The sequence below is a fragment of the Balaenoptera borealis genome, assembly GCF_965194805.1.
Source record: "Balaenoptera borealis genome assembly, chromosome: 1".
Lineage (NCBI taxonomy): Eukaryota > Metazoa > Chordata > Mammalia > Artiodactyla > Balaenopteridae > Balaenoptera > Balaenoptera borealis.
The window spans coordinates 150763914-150791161 of record NC_138860.1 but is presented as its reverse complement, the minus strand read 5'-3'; the positions used below and the strand labels follow the sequence as shown (position 1 = coordinate 150791161).

Sequence of the window (27248 nt, the reverse complement as noted above, 5' to 3'; positions counted from 1 at the left end):
TAAGCTCGACAGTGCGTACTTAATTCCTAGTTAAAGACATCCGGCAAAAGTAGACATCCAAACAAAAATACACACAGCCCTTTTATTAAGCTCCCTACAAACTGCAGGAACGGACACAATGGAACACCAGGGAGACTGCAAGCTCCAGAATGCAGCGGCACCTGCCGCTTTTCTATTGGGAGGCGCAGAGCAGCCTGGGCTTTGTAGTTCGTATATGGGCTCCCGGGATAGGCTGCTCTGGTGAGAGAGAGGCGGGGCCGGATGTGTCACGTGGGACCGACTCCCGCCGCCGCGGCCGCCTTCGTCTTTCTCTGTCTCGACTGAGGCAGCCATTTTGCTCTTGCCGCGTGCTGGTGTTGGAGGACCCTCCTTGCTTCAGGTGAGACCCCCGGCGGTCCCGCCACTCCACGGCCTTAGGCCGCTGCGCACGGTCTCCCCCCGCCCTTTTCTGCCGACACCCGCCAACTGCTGGGGCTGCCACTTCCGCTGTGGCGCGCCGAGTGGGGGCGGAGGCGGCTGGCTTGGCCTGTCGGTTACCGGCGGCGCAGCTGGGGGTCGGCACCTGAGGAAAGGTCCCCAGCACCACCGCTTTCTGTGGGCGAGCGGGCCTGCGCTGTTGCCGCCCAGATCCAGTCCCAGGAGGCAGGTGGTCCCCCGCCTCTGTCCTGTTATTCTTCATTATTCACAACAATAATGCTGTGAGCTTTATACAGCCTATCTGCTGTCATCTCGTTTGATCCTCCCACTAGACAGATAGGGAAACTGAGGCTAGCAGCCCCCGCTCCCGAGCGCTGGAGACCGAATTCCGTTGCAGCGCTCTTCACCTCGTAATGGCAATGTTTGTTTAAAGTCTGCCACCCTCTCTGAGACATTGCCTTGCCCATCTTTATAGCCCCATCACACTGCCTGATGCATAGTAGGCTGTCAGGAAGTTGATGATTGACCGACGGGCAGTGTTACACAGCTCGTGAATGAGGTTTCAACTTCCGTTCCCACGTTCTTTCACTCTACCAGATCTGTCCCTTAGGGAATGGTAACAGTAGTTACCAGTTTTTGAGTATTTGCTGTGAGCTATACCCTGTGCTTGATACCTTAATCTTTAACTCTTAAAACAACTCTGTGAAGTATGTGGTGTTACACTTTTCCTAATACGGAAGGGATAGAAATTCAGAGAAGTAAAATACCGTTCTGAAGCCCTAAGTGGTGGAAACTTGATCCTTCTGATTCCAAAGCCTGTGCCTCTCTTATTAGATAGAGTAACCCACAAAATAAAAAGTCAGGATTAAAGATTGAAATTATTTTATCTCTTTGCGAACATGGTGTATGTGAAAGTGCCTACCATGATGCTTGTAACTTAGGCACTCAATAAATGTTGATCATAACCTCATTATTTGCATCTTTTTGTGAATCCTTGAGGAAAGGGCTAAAAGATCCTAGGATCCCCAAGGAAGAACTCACTAATCATATGGCCTTAGGAAGTTACTTCTTCTTTTTGGGCCTAGGAAGTGACTTCTCCCTTCTGGGCCCTCATTTCCAAATCTATTAAATTGGGAGGGAGGTGAACTTTTATTTATTTATAATTTATACCCTGCTGCTACTTGCAAGTATTTGAGATGGCCGCATGTACAAGACAAATAATGGGTACAATAAAATGAAGGTTGATTGAGGAATAGGGAGTTAAAGCAGGTGATCTTTGAGGTCTATTCCAAATTCTGAGCTTGAAATCTCTTCTCTCATAGACTGAGTCCAATCTAATTTCCTACTTGAATGCCATGCACCCCAACCTGCTAGTAGACAAAGGACCACTCTTCTTCCTCCCCTACCAACCTTGAGCTTCCAACCTCCCTGAAATGCTTTTTCTCTGAGATACTCCCTGGGAACAGGTTTTCTGTTATACTGATTATCTGGAATGGACTCTGTTCTTTCTTGTCTACACATTGATATAAAGAGTTAATTTTGTTGCTTCGTTTCAAACAAGTCAGGACTTTATTTTGGCTTCCATCTCTTCTCTTGGGGGTTGTTACTTCAAAATGCCAAAGAGTCCCAAAAGGTTTACCCTGTCTCTGGTTCTAATATTTTCACTTATCCCCTTTTTTTTGTAAAAAATTCCTTAGGCTCTTTGTTAGTTCACTACACCTTCATGGCCACATTCCTTTGAGAGTAGTGAATATTGGTCCTTTTCTGTAGATATTGAGTGTAGAGATTGGGATTTACATCAGCAGATTTAAGTCCATGGCAGTTGAGATTGCCACACACCTAAGTCTCCTGATTTTGTACTCTAATCACACTCGCTCCTATGAAAGAGTATTTTAGCTGCTTGAGCACTGTGATACAGTGCTGAGTAAAGACTGAGAAATTATAAATTCTAAATGTTATTTAGGAACTGGACTTTGGCCTTAAAGCAGAGAGATATACAGGTTAGTGCCTAAGTACAGTGTCAGAGTACAGAATGATTAGTACTTATGTAGTCTTTGATTCTCTTTCATCTCTGAAATGAAGAAAACAGTAGCTCTTTCATCTGAATGATGATTATAAAGAGTTTAGAGAATCGGCCAAAAAGTTTTGACAACACCCTTATCCTTTATTCCCTCTCTCATATCTCAGTAATGATCTGTTGATTCAAGAACAAGTAAAACAAGACTTTTAACATTGGCTTTTATTTGTTTACATAGTGTGGAATGTTATGGCCCATTATAAACTGAAGAACTTTTTTCCTTAGTAGGAAAGGACTGACCAGAGTAGGATTCATGACTTTATAATGGTCTTAGAGTTTTCAGAATCAAGATTAGCCTTTAAAAGTTTATTTTTAAGAGTCTCCTCTTCCCCTCCTCCCCACAAAATTTAGCATCAATGTAGCAGAGATAGGTTTTTGTCAAATTGTGCAAGGAGGCATTTTATCTTATATGCAAGAATATCTTGACAAGTATGACATACTATATTATATTAGTGCATGGTATAGAATGACCTCCGTGGAAAGTGCTGCAGAAGCATTGAATGTCTGAAAATCTGGTTCTCTTTTCCTATTATTAACATACCACCTGACCTTGAATAGAGGACGTGACTACCTCACATCTTGACAGCTACACAACCTATTGTATTTTTTTCTTTGTCCAGATTTCTTTTCTTTTCTCCTTTTTCTTTCTTTCTTTTTTATTTTGGTCTTCTATTTATGGTTTAAAGAAATACAGAATGTGATTTGAGAGAAAAATGTTTACTTAAAGGTTGTGCTAATTTGGTAACAGCTCTCTGCTGTAAAAATCTTTGGGGGAAAAACTGGCTTGCAGAGATTTCATAATTGGTTAGGTTTTATTGAATGCCAAAGTACTGAATCATGCTTTTAAGGAGGGATCTTCGAATAGGTAACTTTGAATCCCATTCTATTTTCTGTTTGTAAATTCAGCTCCCTCTTGGTATTATTTAATTTTGGATATTTTACTGTCTGGCTTATGAAGCTAGAACAAGTTATTAATGTTTTTAAGAATATAGACAATATGATTGTGGTGGTGATGCATATTACAGGTTCAGTGAACCAGAAGGTACTGTTGTATAAACAGTTATTTTTTTTTGGTAAATAAAACAGTGACTTTAACAAATTTATTTTTCCCCCCCTAGATTTACCAACAGCATGAATCAAGAAAAGTTAGCCAAACTTCAGGCTCAGGTCCGGATAGGGGGCAAGGTGAGTGTGGCATAAGAAAAACTGATAGGAGAATGTATTATTACCAGATAGTGTCATTATTTTGGATTTGTGGTCATTGAAAATCTAAAATCTTTTAAACAATCAAGATTAAACCACATTCCAATTTGAAAATAATTTGTCTATATCTAAAATAGGTAATTAGAAGATCTCTCTCTCTGATGGTGCAATTGAAATAGGCACCTTTGAGTCTTCTTAACATATGGTGGTTATATGATACGAACAAGTTAACCAACCTTGTTAAGCTTCCATTTTCGCATCTGCAAAACAAAAGTGATCCTATATAAGATGCTTCTAACGATAGAATAATATTTCTAAAACACCTAAAACGGTGTCTGGCACAGACTAAACACTTAATAAATGACAGCTATTATTATGTTAGACTCACCCTCAGGGCATCCCAGATATTAAGGTTATCTTGACTGGATGCCCCTACTGCTTCAGTTAGGTTTACAGTGGGAGATGCTCAAGTTGATGGTACATTTGTTCATTGCTAGGTTTTCCTCCCAAATTCCTACCTATTTGTCTATGTTGGTGAATATGAACATAAGCATTCTTTTTCCATGTACTTTGAAGCCTAAGGAAGATCTAGTTCTGAACACTGAAAATCTTTGATTCCCTTCAGCTCCAGCCTCAGGCTCAAGGAGAATATTCTACCTTTATCTCTGCCCAATACAATCTTTGTAAAAGGAAAAGCATGAATAGTACTTACCTCAGACCTAGGAAGGGGGTAGGTAGGACACTATGTAGCAGCCCCACTGTGTCATTTACTTTGATGATAACCACAGTTTCTGGGGATGGGGACAGGAGAGGGAGAAGGGGAGAAACAACTAGTACTTTCTCCTCCTTTCATAGTGATACAGTTATATGACTCTGGAGTCATATTAACACATTCCTATAACCAAAGTACTAGTCACATTGTAGCAGCAAGTGTAATGTACCAATGCAAAAACTAGGAATATTCAAGAACCATAGAATATACCTGAAGAGCTTGATGCAGCACATCACTATTATATATTTTAAACCAGATAGTTGGCACATTCATTCAGCTGGTTTATTGAGAATGTACTCTGGGCCAAGCACACAGTACATAAATAAGTCAAGGTTTCCTGCTCTTGACACAGTTCAGCTTGGAAGAGAGACATACTCACAATTCCACTATAGAATAGTAAATGTTAAAATGAAGTACAAGGTGCTCCTGCCTAGGAGAGATAAGGACGTCATCACTGAGCTGAGATTTGAAGAATAAACAAGAACAGGTGCAAGGATAAGTGGGTAGGGTGAAGGGGGTATTGTCATTCTCACACATGCAAAGGCCCATAGGATGCTGAGATAGCATGGTGCTTAATGGAACGGCTTGCTTTAGTTTGTTATAGCTAGAGTTTAGAGTAAATAATGGGTAAAGAATGGTAGCAAATGAAACAACCAGGTACTTTAGGGTTAGATCATAGTTTTGTATGCCATACTAGGGAGATTAGGATTTTGTCGTATAGGCAAGAGCAACAGTAAACTACTGTAGCATTTTAAGAAGGAAATAACAGTCATTTTAAAAGGTAGCTGCCAGCATTGTGGAAAATGAAATAAAACAAGTTTGGCATAGAGGAGAACAATCGAGAAGCTACTGCTGTAGTATGTGGGACACAAATTCAGGAACTGGATATGACACAATTTAATGACCAATAGAATATGGGGGATGAAGGGGTGAGAGGATTCTGGGATGACCTTCAAATTTCTGGTTTTAGAGCTACAAAACTTAGGAAATATAAGAAGAGTAGTTTGGTGGACTGATAAGCTTTTAGGCATGTTGACTTTGAGGTGCGTGAGGATCATTTGAGTTGTATGCAGCAAGCAGTTGACCTCTCCCTGAGTCAGGAACACATCATAAATAAATGGCCATCTATGTAAAGAGTCACTCTTAGTTCATCCTTTAACTGGATTTCATTACAACCTCTGCTGCTAGCCACAGGACTCTCTTCTACTCCCACCAGAGTTGCTGAGACTGAGGCTCCTGCCTACCCTCTATAAGCCTGATTGCCTGAGTAATACTGCAGGAGCTACCCAGAGATTGAAACCTCCTTTCCTTTTTCTTTACTCCTGCCAGGTCTCAGAAAGATTTAGCCCTCAAGATATAGACTGCTCTTGGCAGTGTTTCAGTCCTGCTTTAGGTTACATTTTTTTAAATTGGCTCAGGAATTTAATTCATTGTTTTAAATAGTTTTTCAATGGAAAAAATGTATTTGGAGTTTCAAAGTATCCATTTAGAAATGAACTTTTCCTATCTCAGTAAATAGTATAATTTTCAACCTATTTGCTCAGGTCAAAATTCTAAACATTGTAGATTCCTTTTTTCCCTCATATCCCATATCCAGTCCATCAGCAAGTCCTGTTGGTTCTTCTGAAAGTCTGAGCTCTCACCATCTCCACTGCCACAACCCTCATTTCTCATCAGGACTGCTACAGTAACTTCCTGATTGATCTCATTATAGTTCATTTTCCACAGCAACCTCAGTCATCTTTTAAAATCATAAATCAGATCCGGTCATTTTCATGCTTAAAACCTTCCAGTGGCTTCCTATTGCAATTGGAATAAAGTCCAACTCCTGCCCATGGGATTCTAGGCCACATGATCTGGCCCTTACCGATCTTTCTGATTTCATTTTCCTCCTCCTTTCCCATTGTTTACTCTGCTCTAGCCATACTGGCCTGCTTTCTCTAGAAATAAAAGGTTCACTCTTGTTTCATTCTGCTTGGATCACTCTTCCCCTAGGTCTTCCCATGGGTCTCAGCTCATACGTCACCTCTTCAGAGGGGCCTTCCCTGAACATTGTAATAAAGTAATGCTTTACCCCATCTGATATTCTTGTCACTATGTTATTTTTTTTCTTAATACCCTTGTCCTGTTTGAAATGATCTAATTTGTTTATATATTTATTGACTTTTCCTTCACACTGTAATGTGTGCTCCTTGAAGTAAGAACTTGATCTTTTTCATTCCTGGGTTCTAGGACTCTAGAACACTCACATAATAGGCATTTGACTCTTAATTATGTCATAATCTCCAAAGTTGCAGAATATCTTTAGACTTTATTGTCAGGGGGTGGTAGGCACTGTTAAAAAAAGCATTCCTTATAATGTTTGAAAGTTGATATAAAGCACACTAAATTATCTTGAAATTATAAATTATTTTTTATTAGAAACAATTTTTTTATTAGAAACGTATTTTCTTGAAACACAATGTTAAAATGATAAACGCTGGATATTGAAAAGAATAAGAAAAATTGGCTAGAAACTGACCTTCAGAAATCTGGGTTAGGCTGACAGTCACAACTCTGAGCGGTCTTATTAATCATCTAATCATTCATTAGATTTCATTATGTCATTACTGTGTGTGGCACCACCTCACTATTAAGTCTAAGTTGGCAATTTCTTGAGTGAATATTATGAATATTATGTTAGAATATTAGTTAGAATATTATGTAGAGGAAGACAAGTGATTGCAGTTGTCAAATGCATGGCATGCTAACACTTCTGTTCGGTTATCTTTCAGGGTACAGCTCGCAGAAAGAAGAAGGTGGTACATAGAACAGCTACAGCTGATGACAAAAAACTTCAGAGTTCTCTGAAAAAACTGGCTGTGAATAATATAGCTGGTATTGAAGAGGTATGATCACTTTGTAAATTGTTATGTGGACAAGTAGCACATTCACAAATAATTATCCACACTTTCAAATGTAAAATATCAGCTTAGATGAATCTGGTATTGTCTTTTTGAAGGACTATAGCTATTGAATTTGCTTATTGTATAAATTGGATGATTGTCAAAAAAAATGATTTTAGTAGACAGCTAAGGGATTCATTATACTTTTCAGACTCAAAGTATTTGCATATATGTCAAAATTATGGAACCACTCTTGAATTTTAATGTAAAATAAGATTTTTTTCTAATGATACAGAAATAAAGAAACCCAAAGATTTCTTCCAGTAGGGTGGACTTTTTTCCCATACACAGTCTCTCAAAGCATTACCTCAGCCAAGCTCTAGCAATAGCTTTACATGAATTGGATTTCTTATTAGACCTCTTTCAAAAATTATTCATTAAATTTTTAAATTATTTTATTATATTTTGATGATACTACTTTTCTCAAATCTGAAGCCAAAGATTGATGTTATTTCAAAAGATACTCAGGAAAAATTATAATAACATCAACTGTTTGTGATTTGTTACCATCTAGACCTACTGCTACCTAATGATTCCATTTCTGATAGTAACCAATGTTAAAATTTTCACTGCCATCAGTTAGATTTCATTATGTCATTACTTTGTGTGGCACCACATCACAATTTTTAGTAGATTATTAATGGACATGTGCTGCGAAACATAGATCAGAAACAATGTGGTGATGGGGATTACTATTAAAAAAATAGCAAAGTGCCCCAAAAAAAAGGCAGTGAAATGGCAAAGTGCTACATATTCCTTCAACCATGCATATATGAATGAATGAACACATCGTTTAAATCTGCTTTGTACTTTCAAAGTCAATATACTGATAAAATAGTAGGAAATGTAAGCCACATGTATCTTTTTTCCATTCAGCTTGATGTGGCTGTGCATTCTTACTCTGATAAATATTAGAACTTCATTTGCAAGTCTTGAAATTAAGCATTTAAAATGCTTTTTTTTTTTCTGAGCTATTGAAAGCTTTTATATATTTTCATTGACCTAAAATAATTTTCAGAGAGATCATTCTCTATCTGGGGTATATTTGAGAAAAAGCAAATCTAAGCCTCTCTTTAAAAATCACAGCTTGACAGCTGCATAGCACAGGGAGATCAGCTCGGTGCTTTGTGACCACCTAGAGGGGTGGGATAGGGAGGGTGGGAGGGAGGGAGACGCAAGAGGGAGGGGATATGGGGATATATGTATAGTATAGCTGATTCACTTTGTTATACAGCAAAAACTAACACAACACTGTAAAGCAATTATACTCCAAGAAAGATGTTTAAAAAAAAATCACAGCTTGATTAAAAAAAAAGAATAAGTGATAATAATGGACATGAATTCTGATAATGTTAAACCTAACCTACTTATAAGTGTTCAGGCAATCTTATATTTTTGCCTACCTTTCTACTCTCTGACTCCATGCCCACCCCTCCTCACCTCAACACTGTTGACATTTTGAACCAGACAATTCTTTACTGTGGGAACTATCGTGTGCATTGTAGGATGTTTGGCAACATCCCTGGACTCTACCCACTAGATCCCCAGTTACAACAACCAAAAACGTCTCCAGACGTTATTGCATGTTCTCTGGGGGGGCAAATCACCCTTGGTTGAAAACACTTCTTTAGAGAGAGGAAAAGATTATATTTACACCTCCTTGAAGTATAGATTTTAACTGTATAATATTTCCAGGGGCATGCTTGTCTAAATGTTTGGTTTTGTTCAAATTTGGAAGACTTTATGGTTCTTATAATTAATAAAACTTTTAGTGTTTTATAGTGAAATAAAGAACCAGTCGGTTATCAGTCTTTGATCTCTTCAGAATATAATCAAACTAGTTATAATGGTGTGCTGAGGTCATGGTTTATTTGTAGTCGAAATTATCATAATAAGTTTTTAATGGTAGTGCATATCTGCTGTATGCCAAGCATTTTGCTAGGCAGTGATTCATAAGATATTATTCATAGTCTCTGTCATTTAGAGCTTAAAATCTAGTAGGGAAACTAATTAGACAGCTAGACAGATAAACAAATATGTATTATCCATTTCAGCTTCACAGTGTCTCATGGTTGGTTGTTACTGGTTACAGATAAGAAAGCTGAGACTTAGAGAGTCAGGTATCTGCCCAAGATCACATAGCTAGTAAGTGCTGAATTCCAGGTTTGAACTAAGTATGTCAAAACCAGAGTTCATTTTATTCATTGATTTATCCTGCTTTGGTCTTTTTAGTTATACTTTCTTATACCCACTATTGGCCTTTTCCTCTCCTCCTGCCCCTCCTTCCTCTCTATTCTTCCAAACTCCCCCCTAAGAAAGGGACAGTACCTGCCTTATATCCTGTATTATTGAGCACCTGCCATGTACAATTCATTACTTAACATTATAGATAAAAGAAATTCCCATCAGTATTTCCAAGGACATTGCTTTTTCTCCTTTTTCAGGTATTAATGTAGGTGTTATTTCCTCCCAGAAGCCTTCCTGGTAGCACACATACACATTTATGCAAAGAAGGGTTAGACGCCTTTCCTATGTGCCTCCATAATGCCCTGTATTTAATTTTATTATAGCATGTATTAAACTATATTATTAATTCTTTTTTGTTGGTATTGCCAGTGCAGTTCTGTTTGGGGACACATATCTCCAAAACGTCACACAGAAAATTAATGGTACATAATAGGCATGTACATGCTCTTGTTGCACTCCCACCCCCGTGTGTGTGTGTGTGTGTGTGTGATGTCTTCCAACCCTCACAGACTAGTTGTACAGAGAAAATATGCATAAAGAAAATTAACACTGTAAGGTAACAGCTGTAACATTCTGAATGTTTGAAACTAAAATGGGAAGGTTTGCTTTCTTCCTTTCCCTCTTTCTAAAATTGATTTTTTGAGAACCAAGATATTTGTACTTTATATAACACTTTGCAGATCTAAAATAATTTTGTTTAGGCATATCTAGTGTACTGTATAATCTGGCTTGCCTCAAACATTATGTTTTGTGTTACTATAATTAAAGCAGATTTTTTTTCATTTTTTTTTTTTAAGAAAATTATGACACACGCTTGGTTTAAAAACAGCTTCTTGGAGGAAAAAAGAAACTACTATATTAAATGTATACATGAAAACGTGTGCAGTTTTCAGAAACATTAAGATATGAAAAAATATATACGTCTTCGAATAGAAGAAACAATTATTTTACAATTTCGTTATTTTTAACTTGGGATGTTTTCAGCTTTTTTCAAAGTGCTGAACTCTGGAAGATACTATCTTTTTGGTTTTTGGCAGTTTAAGGAAAGCAGATAAAAACATTTGAAAAGAGAAGATACCATTACCATTGTTGTAAAGCAAAAATAATATTACTATGTTTTCTGTACTTTGACCTTCAAAACATCAAACCAATAGAAAGTACTTGGTTTGGTGGGTTGGAACAGAGAGATCAGAGTTGGGTTTCAAAAACTTATTGAATGCACTTTTGCCAAGTAAAATTTTAATCTTACTTTCTAGGCTGCCAGTATCAGTAATTTTTTTCCCCTCCTAAAGCTTAATTTATGTCCTCTTCAAATACTTAAAAACTAAAGGACTGTTTGAATTAAGAGAGGCTTCTCTGGTCTTGTATGTATTCCCTAGTTTGTTAATTTGGGGTAATAAATTCAATCATATGTAGATTTCTTTTACCTGTTACCAAAGACAGAGAAATCCAAAGCTGTCAAAAAGGGGCAGGGGAGTGTCAGAGACTGTTTCATACAAAAAAGCCAAGTAAATACCAGGTTTTAGGAAGAAATTCCTATGTGAACTCTGAGAGTATAATCCAGAACTAAGTTTCTGAAAATGTTTTATGTTCTATGACATTTGAAGATATTTGGATGTGCTTCTTACTTGGTAATCTAGTTGACTATAGTGACCATGTTGTCACCTTTCTTCTGATGATAACATGCATCTATCAAAAGTAGGATCTGTTTCATTTCTCAGAGATAATTGATTTCATCAGATGTATTTAGTAAGAAATGTCACCAAAAATCTGCTTCTCTGGTTCAGATGGTCTAGTTGTTTCACAGAGTTTTACTATTATATTCAGAGGACAGCTTCTATCTTAACTAAGGTATGATTCTGTCTCCATGAAACCTTCCCTATCTTTCCAGGCATAATTCATCAGCACTTTATCTGTACTTCCACTGCCCTTAGCTTAAATTGCTCTGCTATAATGTGTTTATTATTACAGCCTCATATTGTAGGATATGATTACTTATTAACCAAGTAGTCTGTTTGCAGTAGATTGTAAGAGTCTTGACAGTAGGAACTGTGTTTATTCTTCATTTATAGTCTATAGCATGCTGACTCCCATGATGAGTTTGTTTGGGGCCTGTTAAGTTTAAGCGATACTGATTATTCTAGGTGGAATTGTTTTGCAAGAAGTTAGCCATAGAGAGCCGGCACTCAGGAGAAAGCTTAGGGCTGGGAATTGAAATTTTGTAATTGTACACATAAGTTTTACTGTTTATATTTTCCTCTTCTTGGCTCTTATTTTTCTTGAACCAGTTATACAGAAGGAGAACCTAAAGTTATTTGTTGACCCTTACTGCAGTTCCTTCTTCCTCCAGCTAGGGCCTCAGGTGTCAATGGATGTACAGCTCTGAGTACAGGAGAGTAAAAGAGAAACACTATGTACCATTCAACTTACTATTACACAGCAGTCTTACATTCTTTAAATATCCTGCTTTTTTGGGTTTTTTTTTTTCCTGTTTTTTGTGTGTGGTAAAATAAACATAACATAAAGTTTGCCCTTTTTTTCCCTATGTGCAGAGCTTTTTTTTTATTTTTGGCTGCGTTGGGCCTTCGTTGCTGCACGTGGGCTTTCTCTAGTTGCAGCGAGCAGGGGCTCTTCTTCATTGTGGTGTGCGGACTTCTCAGTACGGTGACTTCTCCTGTTGCACAGCACGGGCTCCAGGCGCATGGGCTTCAGTAGTTATGGCTCGCAGGATCTAGAGCACAGGCTTAGTAGTTGTGGCGCGCAGGCTTAGTTGCTCTGCAGCTTGTGGGATCTTCCCAGACCAGGAATTGGACCCATGTCCCCTGCATTGGCAGGCGGATTCTTAAACACTGCACCACCAGGGAAGTCCCAGATCTTTTTTTTTTTTTTTTTTTTTTACTGTTTTTTAAAATTGAAGTATATATGGGACTTCCCTGGCGGTCCAGTGGTTAGGACTCTGTGCTTCCACTGCAGGGGCACAGTTTCAATCCCTGGTCGGGGAACTAAGATCCCGCAAGCCGCGTGGCATGGCCAAAAAAAAAAAAAATACAAGGAGTGTTCTGCCTCTGTTTTCCTCTAAGAGTTTTATAGTATTTGGTCTTACATTTAGGTCTTTAATCCATTTTGAGTTTATTTTTATATATGGTGTTAGAGAATGTTTTTATTTCATTCTTTTACATGTAGCTGTCCAGTTTTCCATGCACCAGGTATTGAAGAGACTGTCTTTTCTCCGTTGTATCTTGCCTCCTTTGTCATAGATTAATTGACCATAAATGCGTGTCTTTATTTCTGGGCTTTCTGTTCTGTTCCATTGATCTATGTGTCTGTTTTCATGCCAGTATCCTACTGTTTTATTGCTGTAGCTTTGTAATATAGTCTGAAATCAAGGCGCATGATTCCTCCAGCTCCATTCTTCTTTCTCAAGATCGTGTTGGCTTTTCAGGATCTTTTGTGTTTCCACACGAATTTTAAAATTTTTTGTTCCAGTTCCATGAAAAATGCTATTGGTAATTTGATAGAGATTGCATTGAATCTGTAGATTGCCTTGGGTGGTATGGTCATTTTAACAATTATGATTCTTCCAATCCAAGAACATGGTATGTCTTTCTATCTGTTTTTTGTCGTCTTCAATTTCTTTCATCAGCGTCTTAATAATTTTCGGAGTACAAGTCTTTTGCCTCCCTAGGGAGGTCTCTATTCCTAGGTATTTTATTCTTTTTGATACAAAGGTAAGTGGGATTGTTTCCTTAATTTCTCTTTCTGCTATTTTGTTGTTAGTGTATAGAAATACAGCAGATTTCTGTGCATTAATTTTGTATTCTGCAACTTTACCAAATTCATTGATGAGCTCTAGTAATTTTTTGGTGGCATGTTTAGGATTTTCTATGTATAGTATCATGTCATCTGAAAACGGTGACAGTTTTACTACTTCTTTTCCAATTTGGATTCTTTTTATTTCTTTTTCTTCTCTGATTGCTGTGGCTAGGACTTCCAAAACTATGCTGAATAATGTGGTAGTGGGCATCCCTGTCTTGTTCCTGATCTTAGAGGAAATGCTTTCAGCTTTTCTCCATTGAGTATGATGTTAGCTGTGGGTTTGTCATATGTGGCCTTTATTATGTTGTGGTAAGTCCCCTCTATGCCCACATTCTGGAGAGTTTTCATCATAAATGGATGTTGAATTTTATCAGAAGCTTTTTTGGCATCTATTGAGATGATCATATGCTTTTTACTCTTCAATTTGTTAATGTGGTGTATCACACTGATTGATTTGTGGATACTGAAAAATCCTTTCATCCCTGGGATAAATCCTACTTGATCATGGTGTATGATCCTTTTAATGTATTGTTGGATTCAGGTGCTACTATTTTGTTGACGATTTTTGCATCTGGGTTCAACATAGCGATATTGGCCTGTAATTTCCTTTTTTTGTGGTGTCTTTGTCTGGTTTTGGTGTCAAGGTGATGGTGGCCTCATAGAATGAGTTCAGAAGTTTTCCTTCCTATGCAGTTTTTTGGAATAGTTTCAGAAGGATATGTTTTAACTCTTCTCTAAATGTTTGATAGAATTCACCTGTGAAGCCATCTGGTCCTGGACTTCTGTTTTCTGGGAGTTTTTAAATTACTGATTCAATTTCAGTACTGGTAATTGTTCTCTTCATATTGTCTATTTCTTCCTGGTTCAGTCTTGGGAGATTGTACCTTTCTAAGAATTTGTCCATTTCTTCTAGGTTGTCCATTTTATTGGCATATAGTTGCTTGTTGCCTCTTATGGCCCTTTGTATCTCTGTGGTATTGGTTGTAACTTCTCCTTTTTCATTTCTGATTTTATTGATGTGAGCCCTCTTCCTTTTTTTCTTGCTGAGTATGGCTAAAGGTTTGTCAATTTTGTTTACCTTTTCAAAGAACCAGCTTTTAGTTTTATTGATGTTTTTTATTGTTTTCTTAGTCTCTGTTTCATTTATTTCTGCTTAGATCTTGATGATTTCTTTCCTTCTGCTGCCTTTGGGTTTTGTTTGTTCTTCTTCCTCTAGTTGCTTTAGGTGTAATGTTAGGTCATTTATTTGAGATTTTTCTTGTTTCCTGAGGTAAGCTTGTATCTCTGTGAACTTCCCTCTTAGCTTGTATCTCTATGAACTTCCCTCTTAGAACTGCTTTTGCTGCATCCCATAGGTTTTGGATTGTCATGTTTTCGTTTTCACATGTATCAAGGTATTTTTTGATTTCCTCTTTGATTTCTTCAGGGATCCATTGATTGTTTAGTAGCATATTGTTTAGCCGCCATGTGTTTGTGTTTTTTGCAGTTTTTTTCCTTGTAGTTGATTTCTAACCTCATACTGTTGTGGTTGGAAAAGATGCTTGATATGATTTCAGTTTTCTTAAATTTACCGAGGCTTGCTTTGTAGCCCAGCATGTGATCTGTCCTGGAGAATGTTCCATGTACACTTGAAAAGAATGTGTATTCTGCTGCTTTCAGATGGAATGCTCTATAAATATCAGTTAAGTCCATCTGCTCTAATGTGTCACTTAAGGCCTGTGTTTCCTTATTGACTTTCTGTCTGGATGATCTGTCCATTGATGTAAGTGGGTTGTTAAAGTCCCCTACTATTATTGTGTTACCGTCGGTTTCTCTTTTATGTCTGTTAACATTTGCCTTGTATATTGAGGTGCTCTTATGTTGGGTACATATATGTTTACAATTGTTATATCTTCTTGGAATGATCCTTTGATTGTTATGTAGTGTCCTTCTTGTCTCTTGTAACAGTCTTTATTTTAGAGTCTATTTTGTCTGACATAAGTATTGCTACTTCAGCTTTCTTTTGATTTTCATTGGTGTGGAGTACCTCACTTTCAGTCTGTATGGGTCTCTTGATCTGAAGGGAGTCTCTTGTAGGCAGCGTATATATGGGTCCTATTTTTGTATTCATTCAGCCAGTCTGTGTCTTTTGGTTGGAGCATTCAGTCTGTTTACATTTAAGGTAATTATCAATATGCATATTCCTATTGCCATTTTGTTAATTGTTTTGGATTTGTTTTTGCAGGTCTTTTCTTCCCCTTCTTTTGTTCTCTTCTCTTGTGATTTGATGGCTGTCTTTAGTGTTATGCTTGGATTCCTTTTTCTTTTTTGTGTGTATATCTTTTATAGATTTTTGTTTTATGGTTACCATGAGCTTTTTGTATAACAGTCTGTATATGCATGCTTGTTTTAAGTTGCTCATCTCTTAATTTCAAATGCATTTTAGATGCCCTGCATTTGTATTCTCCTACGCTCATGATTGCTGTTTTTGGTATTATATTTTATATCTAATTTTTTGTGTATCCCTTAACTGCTTATTGTATATACAGATGATTTTACTACTTTTGTCTTTTGAACTCCCTACTGGCTTTGTGTGTGGATGATATCATGCTTTATTGTATGTTTGCCTTTACCAGCAAGCTTTTCCATTTTGTAATTTTCTTGTTTCTAGTTGTGACCTTTTCTTCTCTGCCTAGAGAAGTTCCTTCAACATTTGTTTTAAAGCTGGTTTGGTGGTGCTGAATTCTTTTAGCTTTTGCTTGTCTGTAAAGCTTTTGATTTCTCCATCACATCTGAACCTCGAGAGCCTTGCTGAGTAGAGTATTCTTGGTTGTAGGTATTTCCCTTTCATTGTTTTGAGTATATCATCTCTCCCTTCTGGCATGCAGAGTTTCTTCCAAAAATTCAGCTGATAGCCTTATGGGAGTTCCCTCGTATGTTATTTGATGCTATTCTCTTGTTGCTTTATCTATATATATATATATATATATATATATATATATATATATATATATATATATATATATATATTTATTTATTTATTTATTTTTGGCTGTGTTGGGTCTTTGTTGCTGCCTGCGGGCTTTCTCTAGTCACAGTGAGTGGGGGCTACTCTTCATTGTGGTGCGGGCTTCTCAGTGTGGTGGCTTCTCTTGTTGTGGAGCACAGGCTCTAGGCGCGCAGGCTTCAGTAGTTGTGGCTCATGGGCTCTAGAGTGCAGCCTCAGTAGTTGTGGCACACGGGCTTTGTTGCTCTGTGGCATGTAGGATCTTCCCAGAACAGGGCTCGAACCCGTGTCCCCTGCATTGGCAGGCGGATTCTTAACCACTGCACCACCAGAGAAGTTCCCTCTTGTTGCTTTTAATACTCTCTCTTCATCTTTAATTTTTGTCATTTTGATTACAATATGTCCTAGTCTGTTCCTCTCTGGTTAATCCTGTATGGGACTGTCTGTACTTCCTGGACTCGGGTGACTTTCCTTTCCCAGGTTAGGGAAGGTTTCAGCTATTACCTCTTCAGATATTTTGTCAGGACCTTTCTTTCTCTCTTCTCCTTCTGGGACCCCTATAATCTTATTATTAGTGTACTTAATGTTGTCCCAGAGATCTCTTAAACTGTCTTCATTTCTTCTCATTCTTTTTTCTGTTCAGTGGCAGTGATTTCCACTAGTCTGTCTTCCAACTCACTGATCCATTCTTCTGCCTCATTTAGTCTGCTATTGATTTCTTCTAGTGTGTTTTCATTTCAGTTATTGTATTCTTCGATTCTGTTTGGTGGTTCTTTATATTTTCTAATTCTTTATTAAAAACTTCTCATTTCTCGCTTTGTGCATCCCTTCTCCTCCTGAGTTCTTTGATCATTTTTACAACCATTACTCTGAACTCTTTTTTTGGGTAGATTGCTTATCTCCACGTCACTTAGTTCTTCTGGGATTTTACATCACTTAGTTCTTCTGGAATTTTACATCAGTTCTTCATTGTCTGAAACATATTCCTCTGATGTCTCATTTTATCTAAATTGCTATTTGTGTTTTTATGTATGTAGTAGGTTAATTATGTTTCTCGACTTTGGAGAAGTGGCCCTCTGTAGGAGATGTCATGTGCGTCCCAGCAGTGCACTCTCCTCTCATCACCCAAGGGCCAGAGGCCAGCTGGTCCCAGGGAAGTATCTGGCCTGTGTTTGCAGACTTGGTCTGCAGGCTGCAGAATTGTAGTGTTCTTGCTTCTGGTGTCTGCCCACAGGTGGGCGAGGCTGGTCTAGAGGCTTATGCAGGCTTCCTGGCAGGAGGGGCCAGTGCCTGCCCACTTGTGCGTGGAGTGGGGTCTTGGCCCTCTGGTGGGCAGGGACATGTCTAGAGGTGGCTGTGGGCTTAGGAAGTCTTTAGGCAGCGTGTCTGCTGGTGGATGGGGCTGTGTTCATGCCTAGTTAGTTGTTTGGCCTGAGGCCTCCCAGCCCTGGAGCCTACAAGCTGTTGGGTGGGGCCAGGTCTTGATGCCAAGATGTCAGCCTCCAGGAGAGCTCATGCAGATGAATGCTCCCTGATATGCCCACTACCAGTGTCTGTGTCCCCAGGGTGAGCCATAGCTGTTCCCCAACCCCTACCCCGCCTACCCAGGAGACTATCTTAGACCAGCAGGTTGGTCTGACGCAGGCGCCTATCAGATTACTGCTTTTGCCCTTAGTCGTGATGCACATGAGATTTTGTGTGCACCTTTTAAGAGTGAAGTCTCTGTTCCCCCCAGTCCTGTGGAGCTCCTGCAATAAAGCCCCGCTGGCCTTCAAAGCCAAATAGTCTGGGGGCTCTTCTTCCTGGTACCGGACCCCTGGGCTGGGGGGCCCAATGTGGGGCTCAGAACTCTCACTCCTGTAGGAGAACCTCTGTAATATAATTACTCTCCAGTCGCCCACCCAAGGGGTACGGGATTTGATTATATCTCAAGTGTGCCCCTCCTACATGTCTCGTTGTGGTTCCTTCTTTATGTCTTTAGTTACAGAAGATCTTTTCTGGTGGGTTCCAGTCTTTTTTATCAATGGTTGTTCTGTAGTTAGTTGTGATGTTGCTTGTGAGAGGAGATGAGCTTAGGGGTCTTTCTACTCCGCCATCTTGGCCTCTCTCAGTTCTCAATTTCCCCTTCTTTCTTTTTTTTTTCCCTAGAATTCTCTTTTTTTTAATATTTATTTATTTGTCTTTTATTTTTGGCTGCATTGGGTCTTTGTTGCGGCACGTGGGATCTTCATTGCGGCTCACGGGCTTCTCTCTAGTTGTAGTGTGTGGGTTTTCTCTCTCTAATTGTGGTGTGTGGACTCTATAGTTGTGGCGCATGGGCTCCAGAGTGCCTGGGCTCTGTAGTTTGTGGTACACAGGCTCCGTAGTTGTGGCATGCGGGCTTAGTTGCCCGCGGCATGTGGAATCTTAGTTCCCCAACCAGGGATCGAACCCATGTCCCCTGCGTTGGAAGGCAGATTCTTTACCACTGGACCACCAGGGCAGTCCCTCCCCTTCTTTCTTTTAGAGATGATTTCACCTGTTATTCTGCTTCTTCTCCATCATCATTTCACTGATACTCTGCAGCATTTGCCAAGACTTTCCTTAAAATTCTATGCTTTGCTTCTTGTCCTTTCTCCTACTTCATTGTATCCTTATTTCCTCTGCTGTCTCCTTTTGTTTTCCATCCCACTAAAACTATTATTTTCTCAAAATTTTGTCACTAGCATTCTTTATTTGTTCCATTAATAGTTCTCAAAATTGGTCTTGGGACCACTTTTTTTCAGAACCATATAGGTTGCTTTTAAAAGTTCAGACTCATTGATCCACCAGAGAGCACCAGAATTAGATTCCCGTTTTAACCAATTTTAAGTGTACAATTCAGTGGCATTAATTACACTCACAATGTTATGCAACCACCACCATTATCTATTTCCAAACTTTTCATGATCCCAAATAGAAACTCTGTACCCATTAAGCAATAACTCCCCATTCCCCTTTCCCCCAGCCTCTGATAATCTCTAACCTACTTTCTGTCTCTGTGGATTTGCCTGTTGTAGATATTTCATGTAAGTGGACTCATGTAATATTTGTCCTTTCATGTCTGGCTTACTTCACTTAGCATGTTTTCAAGGTTCATCCATGTTTAGCATGTAGCAGAACTTCACTCCTTTTATAGCTGACTAATATTCCATTCTATGGGTAATACCACATTTTATCCATTTGTTTATTGATGAACATCTTTTGTTTTTAAAATAGCTTCCACCACCCCCCACTATAAAAATACATTGTCATCATAGAAAGTTAAGGGTATGCAGAAAATATGAAAAAGATATTCGCATTCAGTCATTACTACCCAGAAATAACTACTATTAGTCTTATATTTCTTTCCTCTCTTTATATGCATATATATTTAATATATCTGAGACTACAGTTAGATGTACAATTTGGGATCCTTCCTTTTCCATATAGTATTATAGTATAAAAATTGTTTCATGTCATTAAAAAACTCTTCTTAATCGTCAGTCTAAATGTCTACATGTATTCCAATATATGAACATACCATAATTTAATATTTCTTTATTTATTATGCATTATAATGCTTTGATAGTAAAGACTCACATGTTGGACTTTTATATACATAAATATTTATCTTCCTCTCCGAGTTCCTTAAGACAGATTCTTGGAAATACAATTGCTGACTGAAAGATCGTGAACATTTTTAGAACTCTTCATCCATATTGCCAAATTGATTTTCAGAAAGGATATGCCATTTTATGCTATCTACAGCATAGCTACAGAGAATCCATCTCATCAGACTCCTGCCACCAGAGCATAAGAGAAAATGATCCCAGCATATCATATAGTCTAATGACGTCTGTTAGCTTTCACTCATATCAGTAGTAATAGGTTATGCTTCATACTAGCCTTTAGATATAAGCAGGTGCTGAGTTTAAAAGGATTGAATGTGAAAGATACTGACTTATGGGAGTGTGTGCAAAGGCCATAATCCTCAAAATCTGACATCCCTTAGCCTTACACAATCCAGACACTTACGTGTCTTATTCTTAAAATGTCTGTTATTTCACCCCATTAAAATATAGCAGGAAGGCAATAAAAGATTAATTTCCTAATAAACATTTAAGTGCCACTACATACAGGAAGGAGTAGCAATAAAACTTGAATTTAAGACAACTGTCAATTATGAACTGCAGCTAACTGGCCTAGTGGGGACTTGGAAACAAACAAACAAACAAAAATCACATAGCATAAGAATTTAAACCCCCTCTCTGAACTCAGAGGGCAGTTAGTTACTGGCAGGAGCTGTGGAGTCAATCATAACTTTGTAAGCCTCCTTATAGCCATGAAAACTTATTGCTGTGTAGGAATAAAGCGAGCATCAGATTTACCAGCTAGAAGGCTGCTATAGTTAATATATGTGCCCTACTCAAAGGCCAGCAAGGGTAGGGGTTGTTAAGGTTTTGATAGCATAATTGGGCCACCCAGCAGTTGCCCGGAATAACTTAAAATAGCTCTCAATTCTATAGAGCAGTTGGGCTGATTCTGAAAGGGCAGAACAATAGGAAAAGTCAGGCCAAAAATACGGCCCAGGAGGTTCTGGGTGTCTTCATTGGGGGCACTACTGGTGCTATTTCTAAACCTTAATATAACCCCTCATCTAGCATTTGGGGAAGTGAGATCTGACAGCATCCATGATTTTAGAATAAGTTTTATAGGAGGTGTCCATTCAGCAAATTTGAGTGACTATTAGGTGCTGACAATTGGGATACTGTATCTCGTGAGGCAATGGTCTCTGATCTCAAGGAGTTCACCTTCTAGTAAGGTCAAAGATTACAAACACAATTATACTACAAGATAATTCTATATAATATCAGTTTCCATGAAGTGCAGAAGGTGAATAAACCACCTTAAGTTTTCACAGAGAAAGAAGCATCTGACCCAAGTCTTGGATAAATGGGAACTTACAATGTGGAGAAGCAGGAAAGGGTTCTTCTAAACAGTGAAAACAGCATATGTAAATACACTATGCATGAGAGGACAAAGTATTTTCTGGTAACTACAAGACATGTCAGTATTAATTAGAGCAAAAAATAAGAGCAAGGGCATCTGGAGTTTTGGACTGGGGTCAAAAAAATGCCTCTTTGGGACTTCCCTGGTGGCGCAGTGGTTAAGAATCTGACTGCCAATGCAGGGGATACGGGTTCGAGCCCTGGGCCAGGAAGATCCCACATGCTGCAGAGCAACTAAGCCCGTGTGCCACAACTACTGAGCCTGAGTCTAGAGCCCTTGAGCCACAACTACTGAAGCCCATGTGCCTAGAGCCCGTGCTCTGCAACGAAGAGGAGCCCGTGCTCTGCAACGAAGAGTAGCCCCCGCTCACCGCAACTAGAGAAAGCTCGCGTGGCAATGAAGACCCAACGCAGCCAAAAATAAAAAATTAAAATATTTTTAAGTGCCTCTTCCTCCATAACTCAAGTAGCATTCTTTACCTCAGCTACCTGTTAAGTGGAAAAAACACTGACATAAATGGGGTGCTTGATCGATTGAAAAAGGGACCTGAGTGCTGTTGCAGTAGCTAGTTTAATAGTCTTTGTTTATTTGTCTGCTCCTTGTTATTATACTGTATATAGATTGTATGATTTACGTAGACCAAACAGCAGTAAAATCACTGGGGGAAGTGAAGTCTTCATATGAAATGCATACAGTTTGCTTTGTGAATTTAGCAAACTCCTTATGCCTCCTTTTGCCTCTAAAAGAGTTGGGAAGTATCTAACTTATCTTGCTCAGCCCAACAATTAATCCTTTGATAGTTCTAATAGCCTGTATCAAGGAGCCTTATATAACCATGTCATTTGCTCAGTAGAGGGGAAGGAATGTGAGATAGAAATAAAATATTCTGGCCTTTTTAACTTCCAGTATTTCATTCTCTCTATTCTAAAATTAAACTCTCCACCCGTTTCTGGACCTTTCTGTTCATGAAGCTACATCTTTTATATAACCCCATTTAAAACAACCATTAATAAATTTATTTGTATTTCACAGTCTGGGATGGCATTCATATTGCTTTTCACACTAAACTCAAACAAATTTTAAACTACAAAGACCTACATCAGGCTGTAAAATATGACTTAACATTTAGCCTTTGGAAAAGAAGGTTGAACCAGAAGGAAAATTCATGAATTTATTTATTGTTTTTTGCCCCATGTTAGCCTCTTATTTTGCTGCCAGTAAGATATATATTATCCATATATCAGCTGTTATTTAGCTTACATTCTGAGATAAATATTTCTCTGACAAGCTTTTATGGTGTCACAGAATTGAATTTTTATAGACAAATAAGTGTTTTAAGAATGAGAATGACATCATAGGAAGGAAACTAAACAAAGTTGGGAAATCCAGGTTCAAGTTCTGGGTTTGCACATAACCAGCTATTTGTCCTTGGGTATGTTGCTTAACCAACAGCTCTTGTCTTTAGTATTTATTTCTTTAACAAGAGATTTGAACTAGAAGACCTCTAAATTCAACAAATATATGGCCTGACTTTTTTGGAACAATATTGATTTCAAATCTCTTGTGACTTCAATGTTTGTAAATAAAAAATATCTCATATTACAATGTTTGAGGCTCTTTTCACACCTGGAAGTATTGTAGAAATCCTTTATTAAATTAAGTGATTTGGTCTTGATTTGGAAAATATAGTCCTACCATATCTTTATTCTTTTCCCATATTAAAATTATGTGATTCCAGGATAGATCCAGAGCAGCATCCCATTTCATATCTACTATGCCAATGCCTTCTCAAGCCATTCCTCTCCTATATTTTCAGCCATTTTTCCATTTAACTTTTCTACTTAAACAGTAATTATCTTCAGAAGTACATAGTTTATCTTTTTCTAAAGTTAATATAGATTATTTTTAACTCGTGATGATTTTTGTTCAGGACAGCTAGATTGAATGCTTACTCTGTGTAATATTTGTGGGGTTTAGTTACAATTTTCTAGGGGATTTGCCTTTATTTTCTCTGTGTTCCAGGTCTTGCCTGAAATTTAGAAGCCCCTTTCTTCCCCTTCCTTTCTGGTGCTGTCTATCAGTGGTGGTGATCACCTCTGAGGAAGAAAAGCCCACTTGCCCTGACCATGGAGAACACTCAGCATCTCTGCTTGATTGTGACAAGGGCAGTTTTTGGATGGATCATGAAATGCTTCTAAAGTAGCCAAGAGTTAACTTTCGTAACCTTTTTATATAATAAGCATGTTACCACCAAGGTAACTTACCCAGTGAAATCAACTACATAGTGGAATCACATTATTTACACATTTAACTTTTATGCAAATACAACTCTACTAAAACACAGAAAGAGTGAGAGAGAAAAATAACATTTTACATAGTGCACGCACATTCACCCTTCCTTTTCAGTGAGTCCCAGGCAATGAATGAAATTAAATCTGAAACAGTCAGTTCATATTGGTGAAAGCTATACAGAGAATGTGAGGATGGTTTTAAAGGTCTAGTAATTGATACATGTTCAGATGGCCAGGCAACTGGGTGGGAGAACTTCCTTGTCATTTACAAGGGTTTTTGAAGGTTATTGAGAAGCTACACTTAAAAATCAGAGAAACTGACAAAATCCTCTACAAAGAAAGACATGAAGAGAACAAGTTGAAACTTTTGTAAATTTACTAAGTATTCAAAGGAATGAAACACCTGATTGATTAAACTTCTGAGTGTTCTTTATGGGTTTTCAGTGGTTATTTTTACCATACACTATTACCCCCTTACAACCTGTCCCATAAGTAAGATGCTGACTATTGTACAGATACAATAGTATCTATTGATTTAGTTTGCCAGTATAAATTAAGATAATGGGTAATTTCATTATGAAGCCAATTTGTGGCTGATAACTCCATATTTTAAAAATGTGGGCATGAACTTCTTCCTCGCAGTAGAAATCTTTGAATTTAAAATCTAGATTCTAGGGAATTCCCTGGTCCAGTGGTTAGGACTCAGCGCTTTCACTGCCACGTGCCTAGGTTTGATCCCTGGTCGGGGACCTAAGATCCCACAAACTGTGTGGCGTGGCCAGTAATAATAATAATAATAATAATAAATTTAGATTCTATAATAAAATGACTATTTCTTGACCATCCTAGTAGTTTATGCCATGTACATTATTTTACTTTGTCACTAGGGTCTTTTTCCACCCAAATCCACGGCTTACATAATTACAACATTGGGATTGCATAACTAACTACCAAGTAAAAAACAGTAATTGGATAAAATGTTTTTTTAAACATTTTTAAAGTTGTACCAAATATGTGAAATACATTTTTTTCTGTGATCACACAGGTGAACATGATTAAAGATGATGGGACAGTTATTCATTTCAACAATCCCAAAGTCCAAGCTTCCCTTTCTGCTAACACCTTTGCGATTACTGGACATGCAGAAGCCAAACCAATCACAGAAATGCTTCCTGGAATATTAAGTCAGCTTGGTGCTGACAGCTTAACAAGTCTTAGGAAGTTAGCTGAACAGTTCCCTCGGCAAGGTAGGTATTTCAGTTTAGTACCTCTTTCCCTCCTCACCTTACTTAAAGAACCTAATGATTTAAAAGGTGTCCATTTTATGCTAGATGGATTTGCCTGTACATAAATTTTACTTTTTATAATATTACTTGTATGCTTCATAAATTTTTGAGTTTGTTCCTTTAATAATTATGCAGTGTAGCATGTAGAATATTCAGATACATTTTGGTAGTAATATAGAGTGTTGGGAGGTAATTACCTAAAAGGAAAGTGCCAGGATCTGCAGGCCACATTTTATAAACAGTTGATTTGGTATTCACTTCTGACTAATGACAACAAGAAGATAGTGTTATCACAGAACTATATTTTCATTTAATATTGTTGATTGTACTATAGATGCAGCGACCATAAGTTCTGAGTGTCCAAGATAGTTCTGATTTCAAATGTGTCTTGTCATCCCTAAAAAATCAAAGCCTATTAGTTCAGTGCTAATACTACAAAGCTAGATAGTTTTACACCAAAAGAGATGGAAAAAATCTTGAATGTTGATTTTTTATTTGGAGAATATGGAATTTGGAGAATTAATTAACTATAATGTCTTTATTTAAACTCACCTAAATTATTCCACGTTGCATGTAAGTTTTACCTTCGCTACCCATTGAAATTGCCAGCTGTACTTAGTGTATATCTAATGAAGTTAAACTTTTATTAATTTTAGTATCAAAAAAAATATGGCATTTAGATTAGGCAATATTTAGCTTTTTCTGAACAACTATGTAAGATTTGTTTCTAGAACTATGTAGACAGGAAAAAAGGATAAACATTACAAGTGTTTGGTAAAGGTCTTTGTTCTCAATGGCTAATTTTAAAATAAACTGTTTGTAGTGTTGGATAGCAAAACACCAAAACCAGAAGACATTGATGAGGAGGATGATGATGTTCCAGGTAGGTGACATTTCTCTAGTTTTAAGATTTTTAGCGTCCTGTTTATCTCATTTAATTCATTGCATGATCATTTTTCAGTTTTTTGTTAATGGTGAGCTTGTGAATGTAAATGGATTCACAACGATGTGTATACGATCTAATGAAACAGGATAAAAGCCCTCCCGTTCAGAACTTAGAAATTGTCACACAAAGCTCTGCTGCATTTATTAAATTGGAATCTGCCTTTATTAAATTGGAATCATTGTGATTATAAATTTGCATAGTTATCGTTACAACATTTCTGTAGGAATTATGATTGACATATGAAAATGCTATTCACCTTAGTAGTTTGCATAGGCAAAAGAAGACTAACATTTCCTTAGGGTTTCTGTTTTAAGCAGATAAATGAAGCATTATTAATGAAATGCCACCAATTCATTTCTGCCTCTTCTATGTTTTCATATGTTTTCAGGCTAATTCTAGTAGCAACAATTTTGTTTTTGTTAGGCTAGAAGTTAGGAATTGCATTTACTTCTTTGTCTTTTTTTGTATCTTTAACTTATTTACTTTTTTTTTTTCAGATCTCGTAGAAAATTTTGATGAGGCATCAAAGAATGAAGCTAACTAAAATTTTTTCTGGTTTTTGGAAGCTGGCATGGACTAGATTTAACAGATCAGCTATGTGGTTCTAAAGTTTTACAGACACGGAGAACATCAGCTGTTACTAGTTCAGTAATATAAATATTTTGTATATTAATAATGCTGTTTGTTCAGCATTTTTCGATCATTTGATTTTGCATTTTGCACTTCCTCCCAGGATCTATTCTTTTGGTCAAAATACGAAGTGTTGGTGCAGTTTGAGGGTGTTCTGGGTTTTGATTCTTGGGTTTTTTGTTTTGTTTTTTGTTGGGGTATTTTTAGTGTGTGTATGTGTATGTATGTGTGTGGGTATGTGTGTATACAGTGGAGAGCAAATTGGAAAACAGTTTTATTTATCCTCCTCCTTACCCCAGTAGAAATAAAACAAATCTTTACATTTGTTACTTTTTATTTTTTCTAACGATGCACAGAATTAATGAAAAGTGAGTATCTTGGATTTCAAATCTGAGGAGATTTTACCCTTGGAGGTTTGGTTTTAATTTGCTTCGTTAACATATTTCTCATACATTTTTCTGGGTTTAAAATGTCTTGAGATATTTTGTCACCAGCTTCATGCTGGCATAATGGGTAGCATATCTTTGGTGCAGTTGCCTTAGATTCACTTACCTAGTTAGACCCAGAGGAATTTCTTCTACTAGTTTTTGTCCTAAATGCCTTGTTTTCTCCCCTTTTGGTC

General features: G+C 37.7%; 1 protein-coding gene across 1 annotated transcript; it reads left to right on the top strand.

Moving 5' to 3' along the window:
* Positions 1-241: 241 nt before the first annotated feature.
* BTF3L4 (basic transcription factor 3 like 4) lies at positions 242-26951 on the top strand. Its single transcript, XM_082371918.1, has 6 exons — positions 242-379; positions 3613-3679; positions 7244-7357; positions 24810-25011; positions 25874-25933; positions 26494-26951. Exons 2-6 carry the CDS (start codon positions 3626-3628, stop codon positions 26538-26540), a joined length of 477 nt encoding a protein of 158 aa, XP_082228044.1. The 5' UTR covers positions 242-379; positions 3613-3625; the 3' UTR covers positions 26541-26951.
* Positions 26952-27248: the final 297 nt, after the last annotated feature.